At 37.2% G+C, this 26045-nt stretch overlaps 3 protein-coding genes across 5 annotated transcripts in view; all 3 read left to right on the top strand.

Moving 5' to 3' along the window:
• Positions 1-3642, top strand: part of LOC139935937 (minichromosome maintenance domain-containing protein 2-like) — a 132991-nt gene extending 129349 nt beyond the window's left edge. For all 3 annotated transcript variants that reach the window (XM_071930580.1, XM_071930582.1, XM_071930581.1), the window contains exons 24-25: positions 3213-3324; positions 3409-3642. In XM_071930580.1, coding sequence (XP_071786681.1) covers positions 3213-3324; positions 3409-3540 — 244 coding nt within the window. In that variant the 3' untranslated portion in view covers positions 3541-3642. The remainder of the gene's footprint in view (positions 1-3212; positions 3325-3408) is intronic.
• A 5364-nt stretch (positions 3643-9006) lies between these two features.
• Positions 9007-13449, top strand: LOC139935912 (alpha-2,8-sialyltransferase 8E-like). The gene is made up of 6 exons (XM_071930537.1): positions 9007-9091; positions 9948-10110; positions 10533-10648; positions 11287-11376; positions 12050-12291; positions 13223-13449. Exons 1-6 carry the CDS (start codon positions 9084-9086, stop codon positions 13447-13449), a joined length of 846 nt encoding a protein of 281 aa, XP_071786638.1. The 5' UTR covers positions 9007-9083.
• Positions 13450-16241: 2792 nt separating this feature from the next.
• Positions 16242-26040, top strand: LOC139935938 (angiotensin-converting enzyme-like). The gene is made up of 13 exons (XM_071930586.1): positions 16242-16588; positions 18511-18672; positions 19293-19392; positions 20171-20314; positions 20901-21092; positions 21587-21684; positions 22436-22608; positions 22983-23206; positions 23653-23797; positions 24960-25058; positions 25168-25290; positions 25614-25807; positions 25911-26040. The coding sequence occupies exons 1-13, from the start codon at positions 16364-16366 to the stop codon at positions 26024-26026; spliced, it is 1995 nt and encodes a 664-aa protein (XP_071786687.1). The 5' UTR covers positions 16242-16363; the 3' UTR covers positions 26027-26040.
• Positions 26041-26045: the final 5 nt, after the last annotated feature.

Below are 26045 nucleotides of genomic sequence, written 5' to 3' on the forward strand. Positions count from 1 at the left end.
AGTATTAACCACCAAGAAACGGTTTCACCGTTTTCAATCTTTAAATATATACCACCAGTTTTAAATAATAAACAACCAGGCTGTTAGGATGTTAACTGGTACAACTATAATATATTTCCCTTTTAACACTATTATCTGAGTCTCTTTTATACCGTGCGTTGTCAAATAATCACAAGTTTGGTATGATCAACACCTGCGAGTATAACCAACGCTCACACTGTGTTTGGCCATTTATTTTTAATACGTCGCTCATTACTTTTTACCCGGTGCAGGTGCAACGTGCAGCATAAAACACCAAGAACAAAACCAACTCCCAGTTCTTGCTAATTAAAAAAAAAATGATCAATGAAATCCATCTGACGTCGCAATGAACCGGTAATAGTTTACTTGTATGATGGGTTAACCGAAAAAAATGAAATTAGCTCTGCTTTTGTAAATTACATGAAAACTCTTAGCCCTATATAGGACTCTTCCTCTGTACACAGATACTGTAGTACAATACGAAAGTGTAAGACCGCTAGAGCTAGAAAACTCTAAGCAGTGCTTATACATTCAAAACAGATAGGGGGTTTTGTGATACTTACATTTGATGTGCTTCTGAAATTACCGTTGCCAACTATTAATATAATACCATGATCATTTTAAACAGGATTTAAGTTAATTTTGTTCAATGTATCCAATCTTGAAATCAAACTTCACAAGAGCCAGCTTGCAATAAAATTGCCTACCAAACTTATATTGTTATTATAACCTTATAAGAAAATTTGTACCTTCACCTTTGTTTCACAGTTGTATGGAAAACTCATTTAAAAGCGATCGTGCAGTTAGCAAACGTGTCCATTTTGAAAATTTTCTTTATAAATTCAGCTGTTTTATAATCGATCCTTGCTTCTCACAACGACAAAAAGGCATTCACTGTTTATATTGACATACCCTTATTAGCTGACTTTTGCCAGTGGAGTAATTAGAATAATGATTGTGTTTGCCTTGGTTAGACACGGGTCCCAATGTGTCATTGTTTCTGAACGTTCGACGAGGCGTTTGTTTGAACTGAATTTGAATGTCAGGGTGATTTTTAATGGACAGGGTGATTTTTAATGTCAAACTGGTCTCGCTCTTGCTCATTCTTTTAGGCGTTACTGTACTGAATCAAACCAAGATTGTCAATGATTCTTTCTTGGCATGACTCTTTCTCGGCAGAATTACAAACCAAAGCCCAACTTTCACCGGGTTGTAGTTTCGGATCTTCGCTTCCCCGCACCATGTTGTATTTTGTTTTCTATAATTATTTTCTATATTAAATTATCGAGATACCAAAATTCAACTTTCATGTGGTTTCCCCGGCCTGTTTTCTCTCGCTCAACTTAAAACTACACATGCTTTTCGGCAGGGATTCTCAACAGTATCAATCGCTGTCCAGATGCTAACAGCTAATTGACATGTATTTATGGAGTGTTTTAAACCCTTTAACCTTAACCTATAGTCGGTTGCCGTTGACCGATACAATAAAATGGCCGAAATATAAATTATGTTATCACACTATGTTCCTCTTGTACAGAAGTAGGCCTACCCCCTACAACCTTCCCTAAAGAATCCCGTAGAGTGGTACCACTCTATTGAGCACTTACACCATGGTATACGCCGACGTAAATGTCGTATCTCGAGAAACACAATCACTTTAATCTTGTTCTCTGACCCCTTTCTCAAAGGGGGAAAAACGTCTACAGAATTGCCCTCCCCGAACACAATGAAAACACATTAAGGGTTTACATAGTGCCACATTTATCAGGCAGTTTGTTATAATAAACTAATTAAATATTGTACATTAGTACCCCCCCCCCCCCCAATGGTATTTGATTCCCATAACACATTGAAAACACCATGCTCACATATCGGGCACTGAATGCTAAAAGCATCTGAAAAGTTATTTCCACTGAAGAACAGAATTCGGGTGAGACAGTTATTTTCCGTTTTCGGTTTGGATGCATTAAATAAAGGGAATCAATATGTTCAAACCCCCTTCAGACTTTTAAAACAAAACATATTGAACTTTCCATTCGCTTCTAATAAAAAACATATCTTTTTCATTCTCATGTACGAACCTCCAAATTGAGGCTGAGAGGAAAATGTGATATTTGAGACAGAGGGGAGATGTTTCATTGGATGATTCGCCCTAGATTTACAGACGAACACTAATAAAAAAAAACGCATGATCAGATCTGCAAATCGTTAAAAAATAACTAAAATACTTTTAATTCAAAATCACAATTGGTCCTTTTGGGGAACACCATTGACTGTATGTATACACAGCCATTTGACAATAATTGGTCAAGCCTGTATGTGGCGGGAGGCGTATTTTTTCCCCAGGACAGATGAGGCCACTTACCATAAACGGGTGTCTTTTACATACGTTCGGGTCTGTTTCTCACCAGGACAGATGAGTCCACTTAGATGCGCCCTTATGGTAAGTGGCCTCATCTCTCCTGGCAGGAGATTATGTTCCCCATAATTATTATGGCAAACCGTACAAACTTCTTCTGATAGCGCCCTCTTTTGCATCAACCTCCTGTATCCATGTTAATTTCCCATACCGGGGACATAAACTCCGGCGGACAGAATTCCCTATAACATCCGCAAAAACTAATAATAAATAAATATCAGCACATTGTAGAGGGCGGTATGCTATTCGTGGTCACGGGTACACACTATGGAAAACTCAAGAAGCATCACAAATTGTGTTGTACTATTGAGCTATAGTTGTACTGCCCGAGCCTCAGACCCCATATCTAGCTCTTTGTCTGTAAGTATCATTGCAATTGAAGGTATAAATGCGTGGAATGTATTGTGTTCCATTAGCCAAATAGCAGGACCTAGTTTGTATTCAATCCTAGGAATGACCCTATTGTATACCACAGTAACTTAGAGAGTGCCTTACATCCACATGGCTTACAAAGCCATGTTGTGAAATAGCTCTCTCTATCATTGTGTGCACTTGTGAGAAATTGCAACGACAAACCCGACTACAAGAAACGGATCTTCGTGACACTCAGTGAATTTTATTACAAGAATTACTGATCACAAAAGTGGTAAAATTATCCAAAGTAATCGAATGAAATATACATGCTAGTAGGCTATACCCTCAGTAAAATGAGTGTTTATGAAACTCCAGGCAATCCCTTATTCTGATGTCCATTGTTCGTTTTGATCGACAGGGTGGAGTGGAACCCAAAAAGGGCCAGGACATCTTTAAGAAACTTGGATCATTTATACACAGAAGGGGACTATTCACAGAGTTATGCCATGGATGATGTTCTCAAAAACATGGTAAGAATATGTTTTTCTTCTTTATAAAACGTAGCATAGTGTTTGTTATATAAATAGGTTGGTTTTGCTCTCCTTTTCTCTAAGATGATTTTGTCACACGAGGGCGCAATTGTCATCGCTCAGGGATCGCCAGACTGTTGGTGGTTTACACTCTTCATCACGGCGAAGGAGAAATGCATTCCTCAAAATATTACCAATAAACGAGCGGTATTTTAATCCTTCATTGTAACTAAAACGCAAAATACATGTTGTTAAATGGATAGGGCACTTGAAACTCGATCATTGGAAGATGAAACTGTGTATTAAGATCATACAGTGTGTTTAGGTGTTGAACAAGCAGTCAATACCATTAATTCAGATACTAATGGATAAGACGCTTGTTTTTTTTATGACATGTAACAATCTCAGTAAACTTCATCCGTAGTGCACTACTATCGGCACCCCCAACCCCCCGCCTAGCCCCATAGAAGACGCTGGAGTGAGTCCAGCGTACTTAGCACTATTTATGGTTTGGATTTAATTACAGCAACCAAAAGTATATTTTTTGTGATCACAACCAAAGCTAGCTCATAAATTTAAGTCTCTTTAATGGTATTCATAAATATTTTGTATCTGTACATTGTCCATGTTGAATAGTTCAAACAGCAGGTTTGGATGGTATGTATTGTAATTTTGTTAGCTAACATGCAAGTTTACTTGTCATCAAAAACAATGCAAGCTCACACCTGAACTATCTGTAATGGTTTTGCTAAAAGAGAAACATAAGGGCATGTCAACGTGAAGTATCTTCTATATCGAAGTCTGGTTGACTTTAGAGGTCTGGAGCGATACATCAATGCAAATAACACGAAACAGCTTTGTGTATGTTCACAAACACCTATAATTTAAAGGTGTTTCACTTGGCCACTCTATGGAGCTCTTGGTGCTTCATTAGCGTCCTTTGCAAAGTCCTTGATCATTTTCAACTCCCACTATGAAGTATGAGTGTCAATGGTGTAAATATTGTCATCGTAATATTCACGTCTCAATGTCATCTTTACAACAACAAGTTTCCCCGCTTGCACAGTCATCAGGCATAGCAGTTTCCATAGCAACCATTTGGAAATGGGTGATGGCTGTATTACCGTAATTAAATATAATTGTTGCTATATACGACGCTCGTCAAAACAATGTTAAAGGGCAAGTTGGCTATAAAAAAGAAATGAAATGTTCTAACATTTTCAACCAAATAAAAAAATGACAGTAGTTGCGTATCCGATAGCTCATAATCATAATTATCCATCAACCAAAGCTTAATCATCCATTTCGATTATGATTATTGATCAAACCAAGGGTGGCGGTCATCAAGGACAGCGGTGCTTACCCTGATTCCATGAAAATCAATTACATAACTTAATTATAAATCCACTTGTTAAAACCTCTCTGCTGCCATTTTGAGATATGTTTAGAGTGGTGAATCCCCCCCCCCCTGATCGTGCATGTGCTTACGGATTTCCCGCTCTCCCACATAACCTATGTAAATAAAAACGTGGACAAGACTTGTTGAATAGTACGGATTTCAGTATTCCACAATAGACAAACACTGCTGGTTTGCAAAATGAGGGAACATTGCTTCTTTTCGTATGGGTGCTGATATTGGCGTAACTATGAGCACACGTTATGCGCATAATGCATATACAGTTTACAAGGCACGCTTTAATGTAATTAGCATATTTTCATGGATATGGCTAATAATGGTAATATCGGTTGGTACTGACGCAATTTATGACTTTGTATCGTGTTGTATATTAAACGTTCGTTGTGGTAATTATTTTCTTGTGTTGCGCGCTCTCTCTGGCTGTACTATAAATCACTATAAGCACCTCACTTTCTTTTTGACGAAATATATGAAATTAGCTCCTTTGTTCGCAAGTTTTTCTTATGTAATTATGGAATTGTTTACGTTTTTGATCTTCTGTTTTTGACCCAGCTAACGAGTGTACTACATACCACAAAGTGAAGTCATCGCCTTTTTTTTTTTTTTTTTTTTTTTTTTTAAGGGGAGGGGTTTGTTTCCCTGTATGCGGACCTTAGGTTTACCTACCATCATATAGCCTTCTTCTTACTCCTACTCCTATGTTAATTACTCCTTGATTACACTCGTTGTGAAACAAATTTAGTTAACACAATCTACTTCCCTGGCATGTAACATTTTGCAGATTGTAAGTTTAACAGTCTTAAAGGCAGTGGACACTATTGGTAAATGTCAAACACCAGTCTTCTCACTTGGTGTATCTCAACATTATGCTCAAAATAACAAAGCTGTGAAAGTTTGAGCTCAATTGGTCGTCGCAGTTGCGAGATATGAATGGAATATTTGCCAATTCCGTATTTCAGAGTTGTTTATCTTACATTCCTGATTATTTTGTGACAGAATATCTTTGAAATACAGTGTTTCTTTGAATGTCTATGTTCGTAGAACTTTCCCCCTTGTTTCCCATGATTAATGATCTTGGTAAGTCGCTTCTATATACTTTTAGGATATCGTCATCCCGAGATAAATTATCACGGGAAGACGACATTCTGCTCCATTGGATGTCGACATTCTTAGATAAATATTCACAGCAAGACGACATGCTACTTAACATCCCGAGATAAATTATAAAACAGCAAGACGACATCCTAATTTTAGGATGTCGACATCCCAAAATAAGTTTATCACACGACGACGACATCCTAATTTTAGGATATCGCCTTACCGAGATTTGTTATCACAGCAAGTCGACATTCTACTTTTTAGATGTCGACATCCCGACTCAACTATCTCTGTTTGTCGACCTGACCTACTTGCGTTTACGATGTCTTCATCCGGAGATAATTTTGTCAGGATCTCAACAAGTCGGATGGCACCCCAAGAACTCCCCTTTAAGAAATGTGCGTGGTTGTTCATTTTTTTTCTCCATGGCTCTCACAGTCATACAACATTTTATTGTCATTTTTTAACCCAGCGTGTGTGTGGGAAAGGCCGCATTTATAGTATGATTACATTGTCATTGCATGCTTAGTAGCATCGAGCAAGCGTTAAAACTGTAGCAGCTTAAATAGAATGAGATACTGGACTTCGACTGTCGTGTAGAACCCTCGCACCACCATACTACAGTGGATCGATTGAGCAATCTGTGAGTAACCTTGACATCGATGAAGGGACCGAGAATACTATAAGGGTTATTGAGTTGCAGATAATGGTCACTGAGTAAGGTGATGTAGAACAGTAAGCTGTGAGTGTTGTTATATCACTATACTCAACATCGTTCAGGAAGGACAGTATCCTTGTTGGTAAGTAACTTGTTTACATTATTGTTTTATTTAAACAACACAGTAATGTATAATGAACAAAACATGTAGGCCTAGTCTGCTCACCAAATTATGATTTCATTAGATATTTTTAATTCTATAATGTGTTACCTTACCTGTAGAGAAGACAGGCCAATAATATTATTTGTTACATAGAAACTACTGTCGCAATTCCATGATATATGTATCTTTTTTTCTTTTGATATGGAGTTTTACGACTCCATTTATTCAAACTTCATAAAATTTACCACAAAAAGCCAGAGTTGATGGAACAATCATTCAATGTATACAATTAGGTAGCACAAGCAAAAGAATGGTTTAGGCTTTTTACAAATAATAACAATTATTGAGAATGAGTGGTGAAACAATGGTCTTAAAAAAAACCAATAAATAGTCAAGTATACATGATTTGTAATTATACAAAATATCGTTTGTTAAAAATTTGATCGAAAGATTATATATACTTTATAGTTAGTATGAAGTTCATAGAGCAATAGTTACTTTTATGTGAAACATTCCCATCTGAAATAAAGTGATATTCCAGAAAAAAACATGTTTAAAAGCAGCCAGATGTTGTTGCTACAACCGAAATTGAGGACAGCGTGTTTCCATACTGAAGAAAAATGTGCATGATATTTCACTAATTTCTCCATGATTCGCATAACGGATTGAACCCAAGTTTCCACAGGTGTTTTTCATATCGTGTTATTGATCACAAACAAAATTAACACTTTCTGTGACATTTTGTCAGCGCTACCAATGATACCTTAAAGATTATATCTTTTTGAAGCAAGATGTGCTGCTTGTTACCACAGCATCAACTCTGAATAACACTATTACACAGAGTCAATAATAGCACCTGGGGTAAAAAATTATAGACAACGACACTACCTAAAGTACCTTAACTAAGTGTTTTCAAAGTTGCAAGTGGGAATTGGTTCCCGCTAATTTCATTAATGGCTAGACAGAAGGTTGGCTATACTGCAATGATTACTTACTGATGTTAGTTTAAAGCTAATCATCAGGGGATTTTGGTACTTCTTGTTACACACAGCGTACTGCCAGAGATCTACATTAAATTTTACACCGTATGAAGACAATGCTAAGAACAAAACTTACCTTAAAATATTTGTTGTTGTGTTGCTGTAGTTTGGGGGAAATTAGTAACATAATGTTCGTCTCCTGAATTTTGTCACTTGTTTTACTTATTTCTCAGAAGCTGAAGCACCTTAGCAAGTGATATTTTAAGGGAAGCTTTCTACCATTATTACCTTCAAACTATGCAAGTTTAATGTAAATATGTGGACCTGTGTTTCGTGTCCTACAAAAAGTACCCAGACCTTTAAGAATAAATGCCTACCTTTGTATGGAACAAAATGGGCACGCCTAAATAGTTTCGTGTTGTATTACAGGTGGTGAATATGCGAAATTCTTTTGTACTTAAATTGGTCGCCTTGAGTATTCTACTGTGTGTCGTACTCAATGTTATCATAAATGAGGTAGGATCGTTCTTCCCAATTGAACGATCGGACAGTCTCACAGAATTCAAGAAAAGGTAACAAATGTCCGAATATTGTATTCAAATGTCATGGAATCAAGAGCTGATTTTCTGATCAACTGATATAAATCATTGGTATCAGGTTTACCAGTATTTGTTCCGTATGGTTCCTTTAATCACATAGAAATAAAATAACCAAACATGGGATGAGAGAAAAATCAAACCGTCATCATTATCTCTTTGATCCCAACAATGTAAAATGAAAGGTCGTTTTGTAACCAATTAACAGCTTTTTTTGTAGGACAAAAACCACAATGTCCACAGATTAACTCTAAACAGATTAACGCTTAACTTTCACGGTTTGAAGATAATGATAGCAGACATCTTCCCTGAAAATATTACGTGCTGAGGTGCTGTAGTTTTTAGGAAATGAGTAAAAAAATGTAATGAAAATAATTTCGTCTCATGAGACGAAAATTATTTTAATCATTTACAAACGTATTTTCATGAAATTTTTTACTGATTTCTCAAAAACTACAGCATCTCGGTAAGTAATACTTGAAGGGAAGCTTTCAACTATCATTATCTTCAAACCCTGTAAGTTTAATGTAAATTTGTGGACATTTTGAAAAAGTACCCGAATCCTTTAAAACATGCATCTACGTTAATATGATTCAAACAGTCCCAAAAACCGAAAGTATATTTTTAAGTTACTTGAAAGTTGTTTGTATTGCATTTGTGATTTCGATTGTAATGCGGAAATTGTCATTGCAGGATTCCAGATCCTGTCAATATAGCGCTCCCTGAAAACGAGATGCCTTCCCTGTCATCATTATTTCAGAATTTTTCCTCAATTGAAGATGAAGTCCTTTACATATACCAGAAATATTTACTGGCAAACTGGACTCCTAAGCCAAAACTTCTGAAAATGATGAGGTATGTAATGTTTAACTTATCGTACGGTAACCTTTCATTTGAAAGACTTTAGCAGTATTGCGCCTTTTTGTTCGTCAGATCAGTTTTATCGGTAGAGCTGTGCTTTTGTTGATCCAATTTGTTTTTATCCTGTTTCTTCTGAGGACAATCACAGCATATCTATAGTGTTCTTAACGTTGATTCGTTAATCACCGGTTCTTTTCAGAACCAACACTATACTCAAAAGGAGATGGTCACATGATGTTACCGCAAACCTAATAGTTAAACAAGCTGTGTACTATACGTTTGCATTAAAATCATAAAACTCGAATAAATTTAATGAATGGTTTGTCAAATCGTAAAAGCTCACATTCTATGAATCTAAGATCTAAAAGAACTGTCCATGAAGTTCCATGTAAAACTGCTCTACTTAGTGACAGTCCAGTCCCCTACTCCAACAGACTTATCAACAACTCTCTTAGGTCACTCCCTCCATCCTTAAAATATTTTCGAATATTGATGTGATTTTGTCTGGTCTCCCTGGTCAGTGTGCTTCTTTCTGTGCAATATTTTTATGTGCTTTGTGCATTTTGATTTCCTAAATACCTTCCTGTTTTTACTTAAATACAGTTTACAAATATTCCTGTTGTATTTCTTTTAATTCTAATGTACACTGTTTTGTAATTCAGCCAGTAGGCTGCAATGGGCGGTTTATTTTAATAAACCATAATAATAATAATAATAATAATAATAGCACCAAAGATCGTATAGCGCCGTAGTAGGTGCGCCTGCCTGTGGTTATACTTCCTTCATGCTAAGTCCTAATTTTTCGCTACCAACTTGTCATATCTTCTCATTATCCCTTTTGTTTTATTAGACGCGAGATCTTCCGTTCGTCTTCTTCAACCCAAGTTGACCAGATGACGTTGGCGTTAAGTAACGTCGATAACAATACCATATTGCCGTACTTTGAACCCAATATCGGTCCAAATCCTAAAAAGTTCAAACCAAGTGCAGAACTTTTCAAGTATTTGCCCAAAGTAAGAGATTTCAAAATCACAAATTTTAATATTGTCAGTGTATCCATTGTCAAATTATTTCTAAATAGAGACGTTAATTGTTCATTGAATGCAATTCAATTAAATGCAATTCATTTCAATTATGTTTTAATCACATACAGTGTCACACATACGGTGAAATTCACTTAGGTTTGCGAGTCTTAAACATCAAAATGACAAAAGGCACAATGACAAATACACAATATGCAAACATTATGCAAAGATAACAACAGTGCAAACTTGCAAACCCCCGAAAACAGAACTAAGAAGTATTGATCATTCAGTAACCATGAATACATCTTTCCTCGACTTGGTTAATTTTTTTCAGAATTTGAATTTCAATTAAATAAAATTTATCGGTCAATCAAACTGATTTTGTTGGAATCGTTTGATCTCATTGACAGGACGCAACATTTCGAAAGGGAACTTTGTTCAAGAAGTGCAGTGTTGTCGGTAATGCAGGGCTATTGTTGCACAGTGCATGTGGGAAGGAAATCGACTCTGCTGATTACGTATTCAGGTACCAAGAATTAACATAATCTTTAAAACACTCCCGGGTATACGGAGCTCTGGAAGTGCCATTTAACTCTGTTTAGATCCTTATATAGTACAGCGGGATGATGACACTATAGATGAAGCGACATCCAGAGCTGATTTATCATTTAGCCCCTTTCACACGAAAGTAACTTAGCAAAGGTCCCTTGCTAAATTGTAGCATTGTTGTAAAGCTTGTGAAAAGGACAAAAAAAATTCTATTGCAAAATCTTGTCAAGCATTGCTACTTTTTACAACCATGCTCAAATATTTAGCATTGGACCCCAGTTAAATTGCTGCCGTATGAATGAAGTGTGTTCCATTTTCGTTTCTTTACTTGACTTATCAGTTTGCTGAGTACATTTTTGTTTATTGATTTATTAATCAAACATTCATGGTTTATTCTTTGATAAGAAATTTTCCAATGGCGACCAAGTGTCGAATTATTGGGAAATAACATACGGAGAATACAAATTGTGAACAGTTTGATGATTAAATTGATCTTATGGATCTTAAGAATTCTCTGTATAGTGTCTATCCGCTCCTGAAAAAAATTATATATGGTGGAACATGAATACGACACTGCTATTTCAATTTGACTTTATTTAATTGAATGCTTTGCAGGTGCAATATGGTACCGATCAAGAAGTTTTCAGAGGATGCAGGACTTAAGACAAATTTTACCACCATGAATCCGAGTATTTACAGAACAAGGTGAGACAATCAGACCTTTGTTTTAAACTTGTATTAACACTTTTGCAATATCTTCAGTATTTTGTGTCCCTTTCCTTTTTCTCTCTTTCTTTGAAAACTAGGTTTATGTTGTTGTTTGGTGAGATCGTTTAAAAGACTTCAATAAACAGCTTGTATTAACACCATATTACTCCGTAACCATAGTATATAGAGCACCGAATTCAAACTCTGGTGTTTCTGATCTGACAGCAGAGTGTGGGTTCGAAACTCAGTCGTGACACTTGTGTCCTTAAAGCAAGACACTTAACCGTTGCTTCGTCCTTCGGATGGGACGTAAAGCCGTTGGTACCATGTGTTTTATAACGTACGTAAAAGAACCAAGGGCACGAAAAGAGAAGGGGTTCCCGTCTTCCTGGCTGTGGCTGCTGTATGCACCGTAGCACCTTGTAAACCCTTGTAAGGTGCTAAATAATTGGGTCTCAGAATTCATCCCTGCAGTAATTACTGAAATTTTGTATATACTCAGCGCATTGAGTACCTTGTTTGATAGATACGACTACATAAAACAGTTTGATAGATAATATTTCGATATTGTTATAGACTTTGGAAACACGATTTGAACTGATAAACCTGAAGTACTCTAACTCTCCATGTTGTATGTCGCAGTCGTTAACAGATTAAGTCTCTTTTTCAGATACAATTATTTTAAACGGGACTCGGATATTGAAAAGTTTAACTTTGACTTGAAGGAGTACAGCGGCAATTTGTTCCTCCCATGTTTGATGTATACTGACTCGGCAAAGAGTTGCTTTAAGAAGATTCTACCAGCAATTCATAACACCAACGGTAGGTTGACAACGAGAGTGGGCAATTCAGAACACTTGCTTGGAATATTACAAAAGTGGAAGTCTTCAGGAATACACCTTATGTCTACAGGTAATTCTCTCAATTGTTTTAAATCCCCTTAAAGCAAAGTCAACCTTTGGTTCTTTTAACCGTTCGCATCTTCTTTTAAAGCCACTGGACACTTGGTAATTACTCAAAATAAGTGTTAGTATAAAAACTTACTTGGTAACGAGCAATGAAGAGCTGTTGATATTATACAACATTGTGAGAAACGGCTCCGAAGTAACGTAGTTTTTGTAATTTCTCACTAAAATATCTGAATTGAATTCGAGACCTCAGCTGAGGTCTCGAATTCAATCATCTGAAAGCACACACCTTGTGCGACAAGGGTGTTTTTTCTTCCGTTATTTTCTCGCAACTTCAACTACCAAAAATTTCACAGGTTTGTTATTTTACAAGTGAGAAGACTGGTCTTTGACAAAAGGTGTCTCTAATCTTATATACATGTAGATAATATGTGTCAGTGTGGCAACCCACAAACCATCAGACACATCATTCATGACTGCCCTGACTTCAGACCATCAAAAGGCGAGCAGGGACTCGTTATATATCATGATGAGGATACCGTCAAATGGCTTGAAGTCCTACCTAAATTGCATTCATTGTTCACCTTGGTCTACAGATTAAACGAAAGAAGAAGGGGGCGAACCCTGTTTAGCCCTTTTTCACACTGCATCTCTTATCTCCCTGTAATACAACCCTGGGGAGGCCTGGGTTCTGGCTGCACGTTTCAAGAACACCCCGGGGTTTTACGGTTTACCCCTACTCGGGAGCAGGGGTGGGTATTATACAGGGTTTACTCATTAATGGGGCAGACCGGAGGACAAATTAAGTGAGACACGACCAACCGCTCTTCCCCGTGGATAACCCCGGGGAAAAGCGTGGTGTGAAAGGGGCTTAAGATCCATTTGCTGTTCAGTGTATTGATGATATTACTTGTTCATTTCTCCTTGTCTGCCAGGTTTTTATTTGACTCAAACTGCGATCACATTGTGCAATGAGGTACATCTTTTTGGCTTCTGGTCGTTTTCCAAGGCCATGTACCCAGTGCCCAGAGTGCTTCAATATCACTTCTTCGATGACATGAACCAGTCCAAAGCGCACAGCTTTAATAGTGAATTCCAACTACTGTGGCAGTTGCACGTGAATGGAATCATCAACCTTCATGTAAACGATTGTGATGGTTAGTGTTGCGTGATGAAGATAATGGCGCCATGTTCTTATGTAGCAGGGGTCACTTCATTTGAAACCCTTCGAAACCTAAGAAAATATTAACATACCAATAGCACATTCAGTATAAAAAAAACAGGAGTGCTTTTAACTTAAAAGTTAATAGGCAATCTTGAGGATCTCAATTAATAGATGCACAATTGTTTTCTTCCACAATGAAATAATTTATTTATAATCACCCTCCTCTTAAAATAAGCTCGATAATTTTTTAAGTTTTTTGTTCCGGGTTTATTTAATGCACTTATATCACATTGGTGTTTGCAAACACCAGTATTCACACTTACAGTGCGACCCAACATTAAATTTATACCTCAAATAGCAAATATGTTAAAATTTAAAGCTCAATTTGATTATTGGAGTAAGGGAAAAAACAGTGGGATTAAAAAAACTGTAAATGTTTTTACTAAAAACCTGTTTTTTCCTAATCTAATGTGTTTCAAGCAAAGAACCATTTAAATCGAAGTTTCCCACCACTATCTTCATACCATGTTATTATGTTAATACCTGTGAACTTTTATATATTTACTCTCAATGTTTATGCACACCATTTAAAACACCAGATTTGAGTTCGCCATAGGTATAACCTAGGTATAAATGTATTTTGTGTTTGGTAAAGGACAAACTGAGAGAGATGATAGTGGTGTTTATATACAGCTGCAGTCAAACAAGCGATGAGAATTTTAAACGAAAACATATACTAGTATTGCTTGCAAACAGCAGCAAAATAAAACCAGCTTTTAAATGCAAATTTTTGATCATCAAATGAAAAACGATCATGGATATAAAAAGAAGTGAACGTAATGAAATGTTGAACTTTTTTTCAAAAATAAAATGGAATCACACCATACCCAAGATACTTTTCGATGACCATGCGAATAACAGGTTTACCACATGTTTCGCATGTTTGGTTTACGCATTTAACTCTCTAACCCAATTACAGACTGAAAAAATATATAATACTTTTGACGGCTGTAGGCTATATTATTTTGTGACGGCTCACGTATTGTTGATTTACCATCAAAACCACTACAAGCTGTAAAGAATTTGCCAATTATTGCTAGAAATCATCCTAAACTGACATGTGTATCGTCGTCAGTTTACTTAAAAAGGGTCCCTCAAGATGATCAATAATCGCACAGCATGAAAATATGAAGCATGTATGACAATATGACATGTGCCATTTAGCAACTTGAACCTCCGGGATGTTGAGCTAACTTGGGGTGGTTTATAGGGGCCATGCACCGGCGACGTACTCGCTGTATTATTTGTAAATAACAGAAACCTTTTGAGGCAATACGCCTGTGGCATCCGTACGGGTTGGAGAGCAGTCTGAATGGGTGTCATCAGCGCCCCATAAGGAGAGTCCCTGAATTTATAAACAAAAACCCACTCCATATGTTTGGATAAGAACAAATTCTCGACCCAGATCGGTAAAACTAGCAACCCATAAGTCAGCAAAACAATGATAGGAGACTGATTATATTTAAGTGAGACTGGTTTACGTTTTTCACAGCAAAGTGGGTACTTGTGTTTAGACCCCCCAGAGTTCTTTGTAAATATTACTTGAATATTATAGTGTTGCCAAAGTCCTTTTTATTTTTTTATTGTGAGCTTATTTTGACTTGTGACTTTGCCTAATATGCTGCCACAGCAACATTCTCTCTTCTGCCAAATTGTTCATACGAACAGTGCTGCATTTGAACATATTTTAGTTCTTCTTGCTGATGACTCTCCTCATATAATTGTGTAGTTGTTACAGTTACCATATGATTTTTTTCAAAGATAACTCAAGCGGCAAAGCTTTCATTTCCGAACCGGTCGAATCGAATAGTGTATTTACCGGTAGTGTGCATATGGATCAAGGTTATAACCGCCAGTCGTAAATATTTGTGTCGTAATGGCGTGTGTGTGTGTGTGTGTGTGCGTGTTTTTATCGTAATTTGTTTTTCTTCTCTAAATTAAGGAGTTCTTGCGAACAAGTTTGTTGCAAGTTTGATGTAATTCAATTGCCAGGTCTGGAATTATTACAGAGTTTTACCTGGAGCACGTTTGATGCTATTGACTGATATTGTCATACCCCTACCATGCTGTTATTATGATGTGCAAATACATCACAGGAAACCCAGGCTATAATAATCACATGGGTGACCCCTTTGTGATTGTAAACAAAACACAGAAAAGATGGCAACTTGATTAGAAGCAGGAATAATTAAGATTAATTAGTGTAGCAGTATTACTGCATAGTCTGACAGACATTATCCCTGGTTGGTTAGACCAGCCTTTACATGCACTTAATAATGAAATGTGATGTTTCCCTTGTGTTTTTTGTTTTTGTTTTGTCCTTATGAAACAAACTTTAAAAGTGTTTGGCTGAAACTTGTTATTGCTTGATTACTCAGTCATTCCAATTAAATCAATATATTTGATCAACTTATTGTACTTGTTATCTAACCGGCCCACGTGAAATAAAATTGCATTTGTACACCTCTACTTTAACCGGGTATGCCATTCAACTTGAAGATCCTACAACTGGCACTACTTGTGACGTCTGTTGTATTGGACCCCATATCGCCCTGACCTATCACATAAAGTCACTCACACTGATCTTTAACTATTAGCTTAGTAATGCTCCCAACGGTTGGCAATTGCCATTGGTCTATTCCTAACATTACCAAGCCAGTGGGGTCGGCCTTTTCGCGTGTTACGTGCGGTTATAAAAAAAAAATCACTAATTCGCCTCTCTACAAACTTCTGTGTGGAAGACACAATAATTGCGTGAGGGTGCACGGCACTGTACTTTAAATTGAGCTGAGCAGTTCATTGATCTTAAAGACACAATTTTTAAGACATTATTCTCGGAAGTGGGGACATCATGTTGCCTCGTTGGAGTGGGGGGTTTTCTCTGCTCGTATTAGTCGTATATTTGAAGGGTTCGCTCGTTAATGTCGCAGTCTCTCGGGAGTTGAGTGGCAACGTGGATGAAGCACTGAGGTTCTTGGAATATTATGACAATCTGGCGGCCCATACTTGGCCAGGAGTTGTACAAAAGATGTGGAATTTCAACTACAACATCACAGAGTCTACACGAAGTGAAATGGTGAGAATTTATTTGTGTTTTAGTTAATCTTATATAAGGACATTTTGTTTCTAAACTATTTTATAAGTAGGTGTACCCATAAGTTCCATGTAGGCCTAGTTGATTAATCGATGACAAGAATGGGCTGATTGGTATCAAGTTAATATATAGGTTTTCTCGGCCTATTTCGGAAAAAAGAGCAGCCAATTCCATCAAGCTATTCTATTTCGCGCGAAATCGAATGCTACTGAAAAGGCTCGTTCGATTTCGTTTTATGATTAGTCAAATGTAATGTTGCGTCATTCGATTTAACAAAATAATCATTCAATTTAACAATTCATCAAAGCAGCATTCAAATTCGCAGACGCTTCTTTAGGCGCGTTTGTCACGAACAAGAATGACGGTTCGCTAAATTGAACAGAGTGCTAAAGGAGTTTGACTCGACTTAAGATGAAATTGAATGGCCGAATTCTGAATTTGAAACGCAGTAACAACTAGAGAGGCAAAACAGCTTTAATTCGAACGCATGACAATGAAATTGGCTGCTCATTTGCCGAATGTGACCGAGAAAACCTATATTATATTATTAAAACATTTCAAACGCAGATAACTTCAGCAGTCAAATGCCAACCGAATCCCTACTACCTTTTTGACCATGCTGTAGATTCGCATACGTTTTGCCTCGTATCATTTGATGTGTTTAACCACATGAGGATTCATCCTACAGGGGTAATAACTGAACATAAAAACTGTTAAATCACGCTCCTTAAAAGGGTTATGTGATGTTATTTATAAAAACGGACCTCTCCAAGTCTCTTTCGATTTACTTGCACGTGAAAACTGACACAGTTGGTGATGACACACTACATTAATCATATCAAAGATAGCTCCTGGGGATAGTCAGTCCGTCTGAACAAATTAGGCCAATGTCGATTCACGATATGAGAAGTGACATTACTGAAAATGTCAAGGTGACGCTTGGCCTTAAAGGCACTGGACACCTTTGGTAATTGAAAAATGACCAGTCTTCTATCTTGGTGTATCCCAACATATGCATACAATAACAAACCTGTGAAAACTTGAACCCATTTGGTCGTCGAAATGCGAGAAGTTGCGAGAGAATTAAGAAAATGCACCCTTGACGCACGCCTTGAGTTTGAGACCTCCAGCTGAGGTATCGATTTCAATTCAAATATTTTAGTGAGAAATAACTTTAACACTTTTTTTGAAATTTTTCTCAAAAACTACGTTACTTCAGATGGAGCCGTTTCTCACAATGAGTTAAACTCTCAACAACTCTCAATTGCACATTACCAAGTAAGTTTTGTAAGCTAACAAATACTTTGAATAATTAATAGTGTCCACTGCCTTTAAGACCATATCGAATTACACGCCATGATACATGCCAATTTTACATCACATTCGCAACTTCGTTTATCAGTTGGTATTTAATAAAATAAAATAAATAAAATAGAAAAACTTTCTTATCAGAGCAGGTTACCATCAATCATTCCATGAAGTTTACATTGTTGCGACCGTTGCCCCTCGTATTTTGCTAATCCAAGATATTTTCTAAGCGGTATTTTCTGCTGCATACAGCTTTATTATAGACCCAATTTCATAAAGATTGTTCAGCAGAAGTGTTCTGCTTACGGAATTGGTATACTTTATAAACACAATATAATCGCTAGCTCAGCATAATGCACGCATATGCCAGCTGTTTACATTATGACATCACAATCAAAATCAATGGCGAACGTGCAAGTTGGCCACCTGTTCTTGCTAAATACAATTCGTTTACGATTAAGCAATATTTTTTGCTACAGGCCTATATAAATTAGTTAGCACGAACATTCTGCTAGCCTTAAACAGCACTGCGACATTGGCTTCAGGGGCACCTCGAAGATCTCCCTATTTAATGACGACATTATTTTTCTTTACAGATTGAAGCTAGACTCGTGTATTCTGAATTCAGTAAGCAAGGAAGAGACAACGCGTCGAGGTTTAACATGACAGACTTCCCGCCTGACATCAAACGTCAACTCACAAAGATCATGGTTAATGTTGGCGAGGATGCATTCAGGAATATAACCAAGTTAGAAGAGGTACAGTGGAACATTAACGAAATTATGTGATATTAGTTTGGTTTGGATTTGAACAAAAGACAAATTAACTAGAGTGGGATGGGATTTGAACCAAACGTGCTATCTATAGCCTTGTCAATATATTTGTTCAGGGGTCCAGTCAGAAGTCATACAACATTAACGGTCGTCAGAAGTCATACAACCATTAACGGTCGTGTAGCCAGGGATCACACCACGTTTACCATACAAACTGGGACGTAGCAGCCAGGGGGATGCCACTAAAGGGCTTGCGATTATCCAGAGGTCGTTGGTTCCAATCCCGCTCTAGTCAATTTGTCTTCGTTCATTTTAAATGTAACCAGTTAGTTCATCTTGTTGTTTACTATCTGAATATTAATTTGAAAGCTCCCCTGACCGAAATTAGTGTTATTTTAGATAAGTATAGCCAAAGGTGTTTAACCTCTAAAATACACTGTAGAATAACACTCAAAATATTTAAAGGTTGTTCACAGCTTATACTATATACAATTCAGGTATATAACAGGAAAACGTTCTTTATATACACACACATAAAATGGTTAACTTATAAAAAGTTACATTCAATGCTCATGACATCCACACATCTCTTTTTATAATTTCAGCTGAAAAGTGTTAAGAGTCAAATGAAGTCTCGATATTCTCAGGCGAAGTCATGCAAATCAAATGAGAACTCGACCGAAGCATGTATGCCGTTTGTGCCAGGTAAGGTGATTTCTTAATCAAATGATTTTAATCATATTTTTTTAAACCAGAAAAAAAGGTTCTACCCACGAACACAAAATAGAGAAAGAATGTGCAGTGGTTCGATGCATACAAAATAAATTGACGTAGAGAAACTACATTAAAGACACTGGGCACCTTCGGTAATTGTTAAAGACCAGTTTTCTCATTTTTGTGTATCTTAACATATTATGCACAAAACAAATATGTTAGTTGCGAGAAAACAATGGAAGAAAAAAAAACACCCTTGCCACACGAAGTTGTTTGCTTTCAGATGCTTGATTTCGAGACCTCAAAATCTAATTCTGAGGTTTCGAAATCAAATTCGTGGAAAAAAACTTCTTTCTCGAAAACTGCGTTACTTCACAGGGAGCCGTTTCTCACAATTTGTTATACTACCAACAACTCTACATTGTTTGTTACCATGTAATGTTATATGCTAACAATTATTTTGAGTAATTACCAATAGTGTCCACTGCCTTTAAACACCTGCTTATTAATAGTAACACACATTTCTGCTTATGGTTTATGAATTTAGGTTAATCGCTGTAAAATCCATCTAAAGTGCATTGACAAGACACCCTGGTGTGTAGCTATCTAATTCCTCCAACCTGTGAAATATCTCTATTTTCCCAGATGTTTTACCAGCCCAAAAAAAACCACAAAATATAATTGCAACCAAAACGTGCATTATGAATCCTCTGTGTGGTCAAGCTTACCATAAATAATTACAGTGAGTATGATTTATTAATGTGTACAGATGCAGAGAATCTAATGGCAGAGAGTCGCGATTATACAGAGCTCTGGTATCTATGGGTAAGCTGGCGAGAAGCCACTGGCAAAAATGCTCAGCCAACATTCCAGAGATATGTTCAACTAAGCAATATGGCTGCACATGACAACGGTAAAGAGTCAACTTGTTTCTTTGCATACGATATTCGTGTTATTAAAAAGGTAGTGAGTGGAACTTTAAGCTTTAGATTGAGCTGAAAATAAAAAGGCCCTGTAACCAGTAAACTCATGTGTACCATGTCTAAGGATGTTGGCTCGGAAAATAACCGTTGTGCTCTCGACTTTTCTATCAACATCTTTCTCTTGAAGACGAGCATAGTGTGCTGTTCGAAACGTTGAGAGTAAATCGGCTCTTTTCAGAGTCAACATTAATCCTGAAAGAGTTGTACACCATGTTTGTATCCCACAACTTTACTAGTTATATAGTTACTTCATAAAGGCAAAGAACGGCTTTGGTTTCGGAACCGGTGGATTTGTTTAATCTAATGATACAAAAAACTAAAATGTACAAACTTCATTTTAAAGAACTCGTCGCGTTTTTTAGATACGCTGAAAATCCGGAGCGAATATGTACATGCTAAACCCTAGTAATGAATACACATTCTAAGAAGCGTTTACTGCAGTCAGATTCAAATTTTGGGGATATAAAAAAAAAAGTTTATTTGATTTTTTTCTTCTTTTTTTCCTCTTTCGTTTAGACCAACCCGACAAAGGAGCAATGTGGCGATCATGGTACGAGGTTGATGACCTCGAAACCCAGGTGGATAACATCTACGAGCAGTTGCGACCCCTGTACACAAACCTACATGCCTACATCCGCCGAAAGTTGTATAAGATTTACGGTCCGGAGTTTGTTAATCTCCGCGGCCCAATACCGGCACATCTACTCGGTAAGACACTTAAATCCAGAATTAAGGAAGTTGGCATCTAACAAAAATCCTCTTTAAATCACACACATTCTTATTAAAGACACTGGACAGCTTCTTATTGGTTTGTCAAAGACAGTGTTCTCACTTGGTGTATCCTAACATTGACTGTATGCATGTTATGCATTTTAAAGTAACAAACCTGTGGAAATTTGGGCTTAACCTTTTAATAGAAGAAAGAAAAATACACCATTGTTGCATAATAAAAGGTTTCACAGGACTGAAGTGGAATACAATCGAGAAAATACCGTTTTCGCAAAAACCACGTTACTTCCGAGAGGGAGCCGTTTCTCACAATGTTTTGTACTACCAACAGCTCTCCGTTGCTCGTTACCAAGTAAGTTTATATGCTAACAAGTATTTTGAGTATAACCATGTTGTCAAGTGCCTTCAAGGAGACCTGCCTCTAACACAAATAAATCTTATTAACTGATTGAACAATGTTTTTTTTAATTTAGGGCATATGTGGAGCAGCAAATGGTCCAATCTGATAGACATTGCAAAACCTTTCCCTGAGAAACAGGCAACAGACATCACACCAGCTCTTCGTGCTCAGGTATGGGTGCATCCAGTGTTTAAGGGCGTGTCTGAATTTGCAGCTACGGCTTACGGCTAGCTATGGATGTATCACTGTGTCAACATTCGTTGATGTATATGGCGTCATTAGCAACACCGTTAGCAACAGTCGAAGCCATAAATGTAGCTGGCAAATCAGATACATTGATTTGCTTTTGTTTGTTTGTTTCGTTCAGTTGGCTATGTATGAGCCGAGTAATTATTCTTAGCAACTACACAGGGAAATCCCCTCTGTTCCAGGTTGTTTTCTTTACGGTCACGTTGTATAGCGCCCCTGTTGATTAAAGCTTCAGTGTGGAATTTTTAATACTTTTTGGGATTCTTATCAGTATATGCTCTGACCGTCTTCAATGTCTTGACTGATTAGCTTTTTGCTACAACTATAGTGCACCCAATGACTTCAAGATTCGAACTATTAAAATGATCAAAAACGATTTTATTCGAAGCTGCTTGACTTGGGACAGAGTTTATCATTATCATCCCCATTGCATAAGTTCAGAAATATAATACCCCCTAACCTCGCATTGCATTTGGTGAATAAAATGGCTCGCACTCTGCAAAGTGTAGTGGATTATTTTGTGTCATAATAAATCAATCTAATTTACTTAAAGCACTTGAATCATAAAGCACTTGAATCAGTTCATAATACCCAGGTATAGATGTTTATAGTTTAACATTGGCATTTGGAGTTTATTGATATATCTGCTTCATGTTGAACCATTCTACTTTAGAATTACACTGTTGGTCGTATGTTTGAAGTTGCCAATGAGTTCTACACGTCCATGGGTCTACTGCCCGTTCCCGAGCAATTCTATAATAAATCTCGCTTGACAAGCCCCGATGATGGACGGTCGGTCGTGTGTCATGCAATGGCTTGGGAGTTCTACAATAAACAGGATTTTCGGTAAGATGGTTTTCGAATCGCGTTTTATAAAAGGTCTAAATACTACCAAAAAATTGGATGGTGTTATTCCTCCAGGAATATAATTATTATTTTTGACACATTGCTATTAGCACTTGAGCTTATGCGTCACCTACACCAATGATTGTAATTAGGAACAATCCATTAATAGATTTAAAATTAAATCTTTTTTATACTTGAATTTTAAATGTTTGTTGTTTGTTTCTAAATCTTATAATGGATTGGTCCCTAATTACAATCCTTTGGATTAATTTTAAATCCCTCCAGTTTAGAGACTGAGATATACAAATGAATTTGTATACCCAGTCAATTCAGAGATCTGTTTACTTATCCATTTTTTTCGTTCTATTTCTCAGGGTAAGCATGTGTGGTGATGTAAACATGGCTGACTTTATTACTGCACATCACGAGCTGGGTCATGTACAGTACTTTCTGCAGTACCGTAATCAGCCCATCGTGTACCGTCTATCGGCATGTCCAGCATTCGGTGAGGCCATAGGAGACGTTGTGGCCATGTCTGCCTTCTCTCCCAATAATCTCTACAGAATCGGTCTCATCGATGAGATAAAAGAAGACAAAGGTGAGAACAATAGACCGTTATCATGCTGCCTCCATCTTGGTCATGTTCCTCGTATCGAAAAACAATAATGAATGCTAAAAGGTCATTTTGCAAATAGGAGCCAGACTATTTTGTTCTTCCAGCCTCGGTTTGGTATCATTGGTATCAATGGGAGAAATCCAAGATGGCTGCACCATGATAAAAGTCTAAAGACCCTTCCCATGAAATAATTATGCTCATAACACATAATGCGTATGCGTACAGACCCTATTGGCTGGTAAACGCCATAGAGATGTGCACTCTAATAAGCAGGCGCACAATCCCATCTGCGTCATGCAGCCATTAGCCGCATAGTGATGTGCCATAATTTTGCAAATAAAAAAGGTTAACGGGGGCGTGTTAGTGTTTTTAATGGCGTTGTTTTTTTTTTTCTCAATTTTATTTATTTTGTTATGTCTCTTTTGCAGAAGCTGATTTAAATTTTCTAATGACCATGGCCCTGGATAAAATAGCCTTTTTGCCATTTGCAATCCTCGTAGACAAGTGGCGGTGGGGTGTTTTTAATGGCTCCATACCTCTTGAAAAATATAACACAAAATGGTGGGAATTAAGGTAAGCAATATGATTTAATACTAATAAACAACTATTCATTTAGAGATTCAAGATACGTTACCGTAAAATACCAGGGCCCAATTTCAAACAGCTGCTTAACGGGAACAAAAAGCAGCTAAACACAATAAAATTATGCTTAAAAGAATCAGTTTAGCAGCCAAATTACTTAACATGTATCATCTGATACTGGTTGTCTTCTAAGCTGAGACGAACATTTGTAAGCAACTTTTGAAATTTGGGCCCTGAAAAGTTAAAGGTTCAGGGTTCATTTTATTTTTACACACGTACCAAGAAATTAAAATATGTAGGCACACACACTTATTGCTAAGCACAGACAAATACTGCTAAGCAGATATAGGTTACCAGCCAAAGCTGAATAGAAATGTTTGCAACTGTCACTCACTGTTTTTCGTGCTTATCAAAGGAATTTGCTGGTTGGCACATGGCAGTGAAATGCAACTACAAGTTTGGCAGTATAAAAGCCAGGGTTGCTGTTGTTGCAGAAATGACCTTAATATAACAACAACAAAAACATACCATCAAAAATTCGATAATAATATTTGCAACTACGTGATAAAGAAATACACTACAAAATATTGCATAAGTAATATCCAGTGTCTTTTGTGACATTTTAAAAGTTAATATACATAAGAAGATTGGGCCATCAGTACTTGACAATAAACAACGCGTAAAACTGACTGGTTACATTTTTAATAATTTGGGGTGAACAAAGAAAAAGTTGCTAGAATCGAACCTGCAACCTTAAGCACGTTACTATGGAAGTCATGTTTAAGTCCCGCTCACGTTTTCTTTGTTCATCCAAATGAAATTTAAAACAATGTATCCACTGTTAACATATGTATTTTAAATTCTCAGAAAGAATGTGCTACTATATGATCAAATGATGTATTTAATAAATGAGTATAATAGATGTTAAATTTGCCTCAGGGATAGGACTATTAATTTAGGTTTTTACCCATACACCGATATGTGTTTGCACTGTATACTCAGTACTTTCCCGAGTCCTGTGAACAAATATCACAGGCATGTTACTCGAGTGGGATTTGAACCCACGACAGCTAGAGGCAGTTCGAATCCTATGTTTTGGCAGTGGGTACCGCAACGATATAATAAATTAATTGTTATGTATCTCTACATGCAGGAATCAGTTTCAAGGCATTGCTCCACCCATACAGAGAAATGAGACACATTTTGATCCTGTTTCTATTTACCATGTCAGTGCTGATGTCAGCTATGTTAGGTGAGTGTCATAATCTTGCCAAGTTTTGTCCTTTGGAAATATAAAGTCACAAAGTGCTTTCGAGTGCACCATTTCAAGCCAAACATTTCTTGTTCTTTTTTCCGTTTAGGTATTTTTTATCTTACATCGTACAGTTTCAACTTCACGAGGGTTTGTGTCGCCATGCTGGTCACATTGGTCCTTTGCACCAATGTAATGTGTACAACTCCACGGCAGCGGGACAAGTATTTGGGTAAGTGCACTGTGAGTATGTGACATGTTAGACTGCTCCCTTTGAGCATCGAGTTATTTACGAATGTATCCATAATCCTGGTCCAATTTCATCACTGTTTAGCAAAAAAAGCAAAAGCTGAATCAGGCACCAGTCGCAACAATGTCAATTGTAGGGAATTTTGGTTAGTAACCTGTTCCTGATAAGCAAGATACTTTGTGCTCAGCTTTTTGTATGCTTACAGGCTGCATGAATTTGGGCCTGTAGGTTCAAATCGTAAAACACCAAAGTTTTTCACTGTCTGATTTGTATGCATTTACTTTTTATCTCTCTGCACTCTGTAGCCAAATGCTTAGGATGGGCATCAGCCAACCCTGGCCCGAAGCAATGTTTGTTGTGACCGGCCAGAGACACTTTGACGCGGGCCCGATCGCCGACTACTTCCGACCACTCACCGAGTGGATCACGGAACAGAACCGTCAAAATGGCGATGAGCCCGGCTGGCCAGACAGTGATTGGATACCTCCCCTTCCCAAAGGTGGGTTATTAATCAAAGTGTTCAGAGTCACACAATTTGATAACTCTAAACTGATTCCAATGTTCGCCCTTTTAATATTCCTATTTATTTCTATTTAATACAGATTGGAAGTCTGGAGACCCATCTTCGGGGAGTTGTTTGAATAACTATTCAGCTGTGAGCTTATGCACCAGTCTAGCTCTTACATTTCTTTGCCTCTGTTTGCAGTCGCAAAAATAAGCTGAAAATACAAGGTTTT

The sequence above is a fragment of the Asterias amurensis genome, chromosome 4 (genome assembly GCF_032118995.1).
Source record: "Asterias amurensis chromosome 4, ASM3211899v1".
NCBI lineage: Eukaryota > Metazoa > Echinodermata > Asteroidea > Forcipulatida > Asteriidae > Asterias > Asterias amurensis.